Genomic DNA, 11,698 nt, shown 5'->3' with positions numbered 1-11,698 from the left:
GAACACGACATGCACCCACACAACAAACTAATCTACAGTACACTAAACTAAACATAATAAATAAATAAATAAATAAATAACAATAAATAATTGATTTCTGCCTCGACCCCGGCCGCTGTGATCTTACTCCACTTTACAGTGTGGCTGTAACGAGTGGGCCATGTCTTAGCATTCAGCCCAGTGTTGGACCAGGACTTCACCAACTGGTGCATCGGAAGGGCCAACCAAAGATGCACAAAGTACTGGTGGGGATGCTCAATCGGAGCTGCCAGTCGGTTACATAAATGGGAGAGGAAGAGACAATCCAGTTTAAGAGGAATGTCAGGCACATCCCTCTCTCCCTCCTCCTTTGGAAGGTACATGACCTCCCTCCTCACGTACTCATACCTGCCCCCCAGACGAGGTCGAAAACGTCCTTCATAAGGCCTTTCCGCATCGTGCGGGGCAAGGGGTACACCTGCGCAAGGTAGAAGCAACGTGGGGAGGATGTCCACCTTCAGCACCAGTGTTTTCCCTATTAAGGAGAGGGACCTTGTCCTCCACAAACCCATTTTCCGTCTGGCTTTGGTCAAACGTTCTTCTCAATTAGCCCTGGCGGCACCTTCTGTAAGAAAGTTGACCTCCAACACCTTGAGAGGACCTTCGCATCGGCAAAAACCGCCAATGCAGTCTTCTCTGTTTTTCCAGCTGCTGAAGAACTTGACAAGAGACTTCCCGCGGTTCAGCGCCGAGCCTGAAGCGTGCCCAAACGCCTGAACTAGGCCGAGCACCCAACTGAGCAACCGGTCGGAGCACAGGAAAAACATAGTGTCGTCTGCATACTGGGCCACCCCCTGGCAGGAGCAGACTGTCAATCCCCAGGTGGGCGTGAATGGCGACCACCAGTGGCTCGATGTAAAGAACATAAAGGAGAGGGGGAGAGCGGACGACCCTGCCTCACTCAACTCCGCTGGGGCACCCACCCCCCAAGGCAGCCATTGATGGTAACTCAGCTACCTACCTCGGTGTAGAGCACATGCACCCACCTCAGGAAATTAGGGCCAAAGCCCAGTCTGCTCAAGGTGTTAAACAGGAAGCAGTGATTCACTCAGTCAAACGCTTTTTTCCAGGTCCAAACTCACCAGCACGAGGGGGACCTTTCAGTCCTCCACCCAGGTGATCGCGTCCCGGACCAGGTGCAAATTCTGCAACGCAGAACGTCCAGGTAGGCCATTACCTTCCTCAGGTGCTCGGTCAGGACTTTCGCTATGATCTTTGTGTCGACGCAAAGCATCGTAAGGGGTCTCCAGTTGGCAACATCAGCTTTATCGCCTTTCTTGTACAATAAGGAGAGTACCCCTGTCCTCATGCTCTTGGTAGAGTACTGTGAGATACTGCTTTGCCCACAGGGAGATCATAATTTTGCTTTTTCAGAGACAGGAGCCAACAAGGAAGATCTAGTGTGGAGGGAACACGGAAATGGGTCAGAGTTAGGATGCCATTTAAGGACCCCCTGAGCCGCCGCATGGCCATGCAGTGACCTCTCCACTAAGCCAGGACTACTGTAGAGTAAAACAAGATCGTGAATGTAAGGAACCAAATGAGGCTCTTCCACAAGATTGCTGGGTTCACTCTCCATGACAGGTTGAGGAGTTCAGGGACCTGGGAAAGCCTCAGAGTACTGTTGTTGCTCCTCCTGATTGAGAGGAGTCAGTTGAGGTGGTTTGGGCATGTCATAAAAATGGCCCTTGATTGGCTCCTGCTGGAGTTATTCTGTGCACATCCAACTGGGATGAGATACTGGGGCAAACCCAGAACATGCTGGAAAGATTATTTCTCAAGGCTGATACTGGAACACCCTGGGATCTCCAAAGAGGTGCTGGAGTCTGTGGATGAAGAAAGGAGTATTTGGGCCTGCCTGCTCGTCTTGCTACCAACACAACCCTCATCAGGACAAGCAAACCAAAGCGGAACAGAACTGAACCAAGCTGCAATCATACAGTAGTCAGATTTTGCTTTATTGGCCCATGGAAAAAATAATGGAGGTGTCACTCCACTCTGTTGTATAGTGATGTATTCTGTATGAAAGTTTAAGAAAACTTTAAAAATGGTACTGACAAGAAAATTTCACCAGTTTCAGCTGCTACTATTGGTACACAGCCAAAGTTGCATTACAGGAACATGTTATTGCCAAAGCTTCCTATCAGAGTAAACCATGAAAGGAGCATCAACATTAGAATTAGAAGTAAAGCGGATTAAAAATCATATGAGAAACCTGCTGTTTGTAATAAAACAAAATTATAAATTTAATAACTTATGAACTTGAAGTTATGTACAGCCATCTTCAGGCCTATCAACTGAAGTAAAATTAGAGGTCTGTTAAAGCTGTACAGATGCCCTCGGGCCCATTCATCCATGAACCCCTGGCAATTTATAACACCTGGCTTCAGGGTTTCAGGGATCTCTTTATACCTCATATTAGGAAATGTTATCAGTGCCAAAGCAGTAATGAAGCTATTTTGATAAAGGTAGGTGTGACTTTGATAATGTCTTTTGTGTTTTGAATTGAATATTATAAAGTGTACTGCTATGAAGTCAAATAAAATGAAATAAAAATAACAAAAACTGATAAACTATCGGCTGGCTTGGCACTCATATCATCTATATTATATATAAAAATATGAAGGCAATATTGACAATATTTTGTTATTATTTATAAATTATTTAAATATATTAAAATATTGTAACGACCCACGTTACCGTGAGTCTGAGCGGGAAGATTTGTTTATTGTAAATAGTTGGATTATGGGAAAAATGCCCGGCCTTGCTGCTGTCTTGAGATGAGTCGGTGAAATACTGTAAGTTAAGATCTAAATTGCACTGAAATGCTAATCCTTGTGCATTTGGCTACTGAACCAGTCGACTTGCAAATACCTTTTTAAAATTAAACTTAATGGTAGTTATTTTATTGAAGCTGAGATTTGCATTGATAGCTGCTGTTAACATTTTATGTTTTTCCCTCTCACCTGTAATAAAATCTGCTGCACAAGTGAAAAAAAAAAAAGGAAAAATGTAAATAAGTGTTCAACCACTGGGGGGACTTACGGGTAATATAAATAGGGTGACAGTGTCTGGCAGTAGGAAAAGAAGAAGGTGGCGCTAAGCAAGCTGGGAAGCCTGGCTTTTTAGGAAAAAGGTCCTTGAGACAAAAAAGGGTCCTCGGACCGCGACCATTATTTTTCTGTGTGCTGGTGTTCCAATAAACGTTCGTCTGCCTGCTCGTCAGTCTTCGCCCCATCCGGTCCCAGAGAGCAACGCGACACAGTATGTTTACCATACTAGACTCATTGATTCAGACAATGCTTGAATCAATGTTTGGCTATAAAGAACATTTACAAAGTGCATATTTACATTTGGTGAAATTATCCCGTTCAGTTAAAGAGGACAGACTAAACTGTTCTCACAAACTTGTCCTTAAGAAATTTTATTATGCTCCGTATGTACATACATGACTGTTCATCGTTATAAGTTATAGTTATTACAACCATCTTTTCCACTGTAAGTTGGCAGTACAATACGTTAAAATGTCTTTTTAAGCACAAAATTATAAGATATCAGTCCACACGTTAGTCTGGAGAAGAAGCCATTGATTGAACAAAAAATATTATTTCGTGACACGCGATGCTATGCAGCTCTCTGATGTCATCATCGCTGCGCGTGTTGAAAGATGCAGCCTGGTGGAGAATGCGTGCATTGAGCAGCCGGCGCGCGCACGGCACTCAGGCTCTTCCTCCTGCCCCAATGCAGCGGTCGTCGGGCGCGCCCAGCTTCGCCTCACCAATGAGCGCCGCTCGCAGCGACACCTTCGCCTCGTAACCGTGTTGAAAGAGTGGAAATATACGCCTGACACTTACACGGACGCAGCGAGAATTCTGGAAGGTCCAGCCAGCAGGCGAGGATGAATTCCATACGGCACGTGCCTTCCAGGGTGAAAAGCAGGAGGACTGAGACCACCTTGGGGGCGGAGAGAGAGCATTTTGACAAGCAGCAGGTACAGCGACCGTAGACGTAGTAGCGTTATTATTTACCATGTAAATTCAGCAGTTTAATTTCTTGATTCCGCTATGTGTGCACTGCTTCGCCTTCGCTTCTGCTCTGGCGTGGGGTTTGTTTTGAAAAGGACATGACATGATGTGATGAGATGAGCGCGTGTCGTTTCTCCCAGTCCCACCAAGCGCCTCCACAGATTAGCTCCTCCGGCCTCCTGCTGCCGCGGTGCCGCCGGTTTGACAGCGAGCGCACCGTCCGCCGTCGCACATTCACCATTTCGCTGGGAAACAACTCGAAATAACGTGTTCAGTGCCAGCAGCGGGGTCACGTGGGTTCAGTGTAGTCTCGCAATAGTAGGGTAAAAAAGTACTCCGTCGACACGACTGACTTAGTCTTAGATTTCATCGCCAGTGTGTGGTGTACGAGCACGAGCTACACGTTTACGTTATTGATTTGTGGTTGATTTCGGGTGAGATGGCAACTTTGACACAGAACAAGTGTCATCTACGCTGAGAAACGTTCTTTCTCTTAGACTTAGCTTAGGCCGTGTAAAACACAGCATGAATTGTATATTCTGGCTCTGCAAGTGAAGTTCCATCGACCCGGCGTCCTCCAGAGATGTGCATAAATATAAGCTTTCCGCGATGACGGTATTAGCAATCCATACACCCATGATTCGCTCCTCGTGCGAGTCTTGTTTCGTAGGAACTAACATTTGGAAATAATTATTAGTCAGCCGGACGACTCTCTGGTGGAGCTGCGAATGAAAAGGTGTAGAGAGATGTGGAGGAGCAGCCAGGGCAGGGAGGCGCGCTGGTTCTTCTCTCGATCGCTTTCGTTTCAGCGAAGGTGTCAGAAGAAGCGCTTCGTCGTGGAAACAACCGGTTCGACAGGTTGTTTTCAATCCTCCTTTTTCATTCCGAACAGTCAAGTGATTTGTAGAAGTGTCACCGTGCTTCGGGGAACCAATCGGTCCCCGTGTTGATTTGGCTCTATATGACATGTCATCTGCTTTGTAACCGTGGAAACAGCACCTTGCAGCTGTGCAGTTAGCCCGTTCTCAAAGGTCGTAAGGTTAAATTATTAGTATGAATTATGAACAGCTGCACAGCTCTCTTTTCTCACAGTCTGACTGGAACCTGTACTTGTGATGTTGGTTTTCGTACTGTGAATTTCCTCCTCACTTGTCTTGCTGTCTGACAAAGTGAGGCAGCCATTGAGACTCTAGATGCTTAGAAGCGTACCGAAATGATCCGGAGCTGAAATTTGATAGATTCTTGGGCAATCCGAAATGTCAGATGTGAGACTGGTGAAAATGATAGTGAATTTTCCTCCTTGCTCTTAATGAATCAGTATAATATGAAGTATTTACACTGAGTCAGGCCCTGACATAAATTGTTTTGCAGTTAAAACTCAGTTTAACTATAATGATTGTACAGAATCAAAATGTAATTCATATCAACAGCTTATTGTCAGGATATTACGACATAAAGCTTGTATTGCACATATCCTCTGTTTAGTAATAGCTCTGCTCACTGTCAGCAAATGGCATAATTAAATGTGACTGTGTGTGTGCAAATCAGTGGTGTAATAACTGATAATTGAGGTACGGGGGAGAGGAGGCAAAAATATTGCATGCAGTCTGAGTCTTCCATGGAGTTATACACAATTGTTAAGGGGACAAATTGTTCTTCCTTAAACATTGGGGGAGATGTCCCTCACGATAACTAGCTTCTACTGTGCAATGAACAAGGCCTGACTGAACAAATCTATGCTGTATTATGTCGATAATATCTCCAAGATACCTTGTATAACAAAACAGTATAGTTAGCTATGCTGCTGTATTTTTAGAGCACCATAGTCTAATGAAAACAAATATATTCTGTATGAATTGTAACTGGAAGTTGGTGAACTGCAGTGGTTTTAAACAAGATTTCCTATCCTTAGGAAAAATAATGAAAAGGATTTAGGTTGCATTTAAAGTCAATGCTAAAAAAACTATTAGTGCGCTGTGAAAATACTTGTGTAACACATTTCCCAGTAGTTTGAGATGGAGAGGTGTCAGATTTACTCTAGTCTCGTTTGTCACCTGCTAATTTATTTGGGGCGTATTAAACAGTAGTTTCTTTGATTAACTTTTCTTTGCATTGCCTCAGTAGAAATTATAGCTTTATTGTTTTATGTTACTTAACTTTGGGAGAACATGGCGTGGTCTGGGTTTGTTGTGGGTCAATACAGTAACTCTATGGTTCAGAAAAGCTCAGTTATCTTTGAGAGATCCTAGATAAGACATCACATGTCTGCGTTTTTTCCTCATTTCACAGCACTGGAAATTGTGGGTTGACCCTAGAGTAGTTAGCTTAGCTTTCACCCTAAATAAAAAAGGGGAAAAAAAATGATCTTGAACTTGTGTAGCTGGTTCAGTTAAGTATGTTGAGACACTTTTTCTAGTCAGACAGGTTATTTGTTTTCGTTCATACACATGACAAACTAGACCTCTGATACTTTATGAAAGTGGCATGGAAATTACCCTGTTCAAAGCCATGTGAAAGGTAAGGGAATAATGCAGATGAAATAGGGTTCACCCAGGGTACTTAAGACTGGTGTTTTACATGTCTGGGTGCTAGTCATTACATGCAAACTGGAGTCAAAGTAGTAAATAATGTTAGCTTTCAACTGGTATGTTTAGGGTGCTATTCAGGAACTTACTCATTGTCATTTGCATTCTTTACTGCTTTCATCTTTTTGTTTGTTTTATTTCCAGGGTCAGATTGGTGCGGTGTCCTCCATTGTCCCTGCTGTTTACACTCACCCTTTCTTCATGTTTGCTCTCAGTTGCAAGTCCTTAGTTTTTCCCAGATTCCAATCCCCCTGGTGTCTAGCAGCAACGAAGCCAGTACCGGACAGAGCCCTGTGTAAAATGCTACAGAGAAAGGTGGTTAAAGGTCTCCTAACATTTGCGTGGCTTCCTTAGCCATGTGCCTAGATAAGTTGCAGATAAATGTCAGATAAATCTGAAATATAAATATTGTTTCCAGAGTTACCTTGACAAGGTCAAAGTACAGTTCGGGCACCATATATGAATGGCCTTATGTAAAGATTGCTTGAATTTGGATTTAAATGTGAAATTAGGCTCTTATTCATAGCAGCAGTTTTTATATTGAGATCAGTATTTCACTTTTTAGGAACAATATTTCATAGGTTCTCAGTTTTTTCTGGTTAGATTCAATAGAAGATAGACACTCTAATTGTTGCTGAATTATTTGCCTACCGATTTTTATTTTCTTCTGGTTTCTGTTCTGTTTGCAAGATACCATCTGCAGGTCAGTATCCTTGTATGTATTGCATTTGCTTTTTTATGTTAGTCACCCAGTTTGCCCTAGTACACCTGATGGATGCATTAAGGTTTTTTTTTCTTTTATTGGTCGATAGATTAATTCTCATGCCGTGTTGTAGTGCACAAAGCTTTCACATGGCACCTAAGTGCCTTTGTCTGGCTTTCTTGCACTTTGTCTAAGCACTGCCAGGCAACAAGGGTGCCACGGCACCACTGGGGTCTCTATGGAAACATTCACAGGAAAAGGAAGTGTTGGGAGGAGGGTTATTATTATAGGGTTGTCATCATTGCAATGGGGAAAAGCTAGACTGTGTGCGCAAAGGAGGCTTGGCACTAATGAAGAAAGGGGTCAATGTGCCTGACTTACATTTATTCATTTGGCTGATGCTTTTCTCCAATGCAGCTTACAGTATTAAGCTTAAAATTATTTACCCATTTATACATATTAATTTTCCTGGAACAATTTAGGATAAGTATCTTGCTCAAGGGTACTAGAGCTGGGAATCAAACCTGCAACCTTTGGAGCCAAAGGCAGTAGCTCTAACTACTACGCTACCAGCTCTCTGCAGTCACACTTGCAGTGATGGAGCACTAGTGTCAGTCACACTTTCTGAGCTCTGTGTAGTAGGACAGCAGTCTGATGCGCTTGCAGTTCCAGATGTACCAGAGAGGGTGCAAAATGGTACCCTCAGCATGAGCTGTTCACACTAAGAGGAGGAAGGGCGTTGCCTTGAACTGTCACCCTCTCCCACTCCGTGGTAAGGCCCTGAAGCACACTTTTTTCTCAGTGTTTCCGGACAAGGTCCCCCAGACAGCTGCTGTCTAGGTAACACCCCAGTGTGAGAGCCAGGAGGCTCCTTCCTCAATGTGTTGCTACCACACAAATGGGATGCTTGCAGAAAATAGGAGGAAACCAACAGAAATCATGTCACAAGCGTAAAGCATTTCTTTAGCCTTTTTGTTGCGATAGGGTATGCACAGGGTTTCCAGCTTTCTATAAACAACTGGCAGCCTTTGTAGTGTAAGTAAACTGTAAATGAAGTAAATCAGGGAACTGTCTGAATTAGCCAGGACCATAATTGCTGACCAAAATCCATGAATACCCTGACCTGTAAAGGTTTCAGAAACCTTGCAAGGCAAATGTGTACGAAACACAATTTGCCTAAATTTTTCTACTGTGTTTTACTTTGCCCTGTTTTGTAATGGTATAGCCAGTGCAACCAAAAGACTGGCTCAGAGTTGTAGGTCCAGAGTGAACGCAGGGAACAGTCTTGTTGCAAACACTGTTAGATGTGGACTATAATGCACGATGCTTCTCGTTTTTGATCTGAATTTTGGATATCATCTGCTGAGAGATGCTGTGTGTGGAGAATTATGTAAGAAGCTCAGCGAAGGTTTAATGTTAAACCTCTCTAAATCCACTAGTGCCCCACACTGACTGAGAGCACTTGCACATGTTTGTTGTTGTAATGTTCCATGTTTCTGAGTATTACAAACAATATGTAACTCAGAGAGAAAACAGCATGTCGTCAAAAAGTTAATTCTTTCTTTAGCATTCTGTGCAAATAGTTTTACATAGTTTGGATCTTTCCATGTGCTGAAATTTTGAAATGGCCAAACTTCTGAAGATAGCATAAAGTAGGAGTGAATGAAGAAGGTCTCTGAATGCTGCTGCTCTGCAGGTTTCAGAGTTCCCTCTTCTCTGTTGACTGATTTGCAGATTGGGAAGGTGTACACATACAAAATATTGTATCATCTTGTAAATTGCTGTATTTGAAGTAGTTTTAAATATTTGTATATTATAAATATTGTTATACCTCACCTACCCTGTTACTTGATTTTTTATGGGTTGGTATGGGGTCTGTGCCTTGTACCCAAGACTTAAGATCTCTGCATTTCATTCACGAATTTCCTAAGATTCCAATATTATTGAAAAATTTTGTTGTATTCACACTCTAGTTGGAAGAGATGTTAAGCGATACCTGGGGTTATCATTATGATGTCTGGTTGCTCTCAACCCAGGTCCCCCTCCCTAATTTTTTGCCAGTTTTTGGGGGTGTGGAGTGAGATTCTGCACCTGGGAGGAAGTGACTTTTGTAGCGTTCGTTGGCATTTCCTTTTTTCTGATCGGTCTGTTATTTCCACTTTAGTTTCAGTTGTGATCAATTCCCTTGTCTTTGATGCATCACCATCACTTGCATCACATTTATGCTTTGGTGCCATGGTTGGGAGGGTAAAAACAAAAAGATTAAAGCCAAACACAGTAACAAACGAGACACTTAACAGGAAAAGAAGGAAATCTTTGTCCTACCATGGGTTCACGCACCCTGCCCACGAGCCGATGAACTGCTAGAGACACAATGTTTTGATGCGTGATGCAAAGTAGCGCCCATTTGTTATTACATTTATTTAGCAGACTCTTTTGTCCAAAGCAACGTACATCTCGGCAAAAGTACAATTTATGCATTATGTTAAGAGAAAGAGACATAGCTGCAGACATGTAAGTCGAGTAAACCTAGTTTGTTACCTACCACTTGCTGCACCGAGGTTCATTGTGCAAGTAGGTGCATAAAACACAGTATAGACAAATCCTGATATCCTCCTACCAATTTTTTTTTTTTTTTTTTTTTTTTTTTTTTTTTTTAAATATTTCAAGATACACAAGCAAGCAAATACAATGCCGGAGTAGTGGCTGAATAAATGCTATATCTGGGGATGCTCATGAAGTTACGGTGCATGAACATTTATACCGGTACATGAGCTGCAGAGATCTTGGGCGAAGTGGGTCCGGAAGAGGTGAGTTTTCAGACCCTTCTTGAATGTAGACAGTTTCCGCAGTTCTGAGTGAGAAGGGAAGGTCATTCCACCACAACAGAGCCAGGACTGAGAACCTCCAAGCTTTACCTTTCGTGTGCGGGACCACCAACCGAGCAGAAGTAGACGAGCGAAGGGGTTTAGCTGGGGTGTAGCAGTTGATCAAGTCCTTTAAATATTATCACAAACCATTGTATATACAGTAACTTGAATTTTTTTATATAATAGGCTTAATTATGAAGTTTTGATTTGATTGTTATTTGAGGGTGAAAAAAAATCAACTTCTGGTCAATAAGGGGTGGTTCGTATGTGCAGGTTGTACGTAAGTCGGACGTTCTTAACTCAGGGACTGCCTGTATTCCGGGAATGTGATGACACTAATCTGCTGGAATGGAGTTCAGAAACCATTCACAAGACATTTAATAAAAGTTGGTCTCCATCCATCTATTTTAACATCTATTTGATGTTAAATCACATCCCAGACTCCTTTCTTGATGATGTTATGTAAGAGTGGTTAGCCTACATATCATATTTGGTTCAGAAAGTGTGTGTGTGTATGTGTGTGTGTGTGTGTATTTTAATGTTGTGGTTTACACCAGAAGTTTCAAACATGTGGATGACTGAAATGTTTAAATTTTGCTTGCTTGAAAAATTGACATTTGACTTGCATGACAATTGTAATGAATTCTGGAATGTCCAGGAATGTTCTGAAAGTTATTAGAAAGTGCTACATGATCATACCTGTGATTATATTATAACCTTTTAACCTTGAGTCCTTTCTCTATGTACGTGGACATAATTTCTCAGTGTACTATCCCTGCCTATATGTTGCTGTGACCCTTTGCTGTTCATGAAAAGAAAATTTAAAAAATGGTTCTTAAAGTTGTATTCATAATCCACAGTCTCTGGGAACAGCAATGTATAGTAAAGGACAGTATTTACAGCATCCAAATTACCATTGAAAGGTTCTGTGTTTGAATATAGTGGTTTAACAGCAGGCCAGCGACAGCAACAAGGTTTCCAGTTTCTTTAGAAAATTATTAATGAGCTTGTGCTTGCTATTATTGTACTTTCTGTGGTTAAGGAAAGGAGATGGAGTTATTCAGCTCAAACTGGTATGTACTGAAAATTAATTCTTGCATTTACTTTTACTAAAGTAATTTAATATGCCGCCTGGTCCTTTCTGTTCCTTTTCTTTGCGTCTTACTCGTGTTCTTTTTGTGGCAAGTTTTGACCAAGAGCACAAGTAAACAGCTCTGTTGGTAAACATGCGATTGCTGGTAGACATATGTACCTTGGCTGAGAAAACAGAAACATTCCCTGTCTCTGGCAGCCTTTTCAGTGTCACATTGGTAGGTGTGTATATTTGCACATGTTCGGCTCAAGTAAAGGGATAGATGGGGCTTATGTTAAGAGGAGTGTTTGGGTCAACCATGTACGTCTCTCTCAGCCCTTCTTTCTGATTCACAAGCAACCTATTTAAAAAGTTTGTTCGTAGCTGAGACACATTCACAGATG

General features: G+C 42.3%; 1 protein-coding gene across 1 annotated transcript in view; it reads left to right on the top strand.

Moving 5' to 3' along the window:
* Positions 1 to 3,692: 3,692 nt before the first annotated feature.
* The window catches only part of LOC108934830 (huntingtin-interacting protein 1-related protein-like), a 43,863-nt gene continuing 35,857 nt past the window's right edge, over positions 3,693 to 11,698 (top strand). Inside the window, exon 1 of the mRNA XM_018752976.2 lies at positions 3,693 to 4,030. Within this exon, the coding sequence (XP_018608492.2) occupies positions 3,938 to 4,030 (93 nt within the window). The 5' untranslated portion in view covers positions 3,693 to 3,937. The remainder of the gene's footprint in view (positions 4,031 to 11,698) is intronic.

This window comes from Scleropages formosus, chromosome 1 (genome assembly GCF_900964775.1).
Source record: "Scleropages formosus chromosome 1, fSclFor1.1, whole genome shotgun sequence".
In the NCBI taxonomy this organism is placed as follows: domain Eukaryota; kingdom Metazoa; phylum Chordata; class Actinopteri; order Osteoglossiformes; family Osteoglossidae; genus Scleropages; species Scleropages formosus.
The sequence above is the reverse complement of the archived record's forward strand: the minus strand, read 5'-3'. Positions and strand labels throughout refer to the sequence as shown.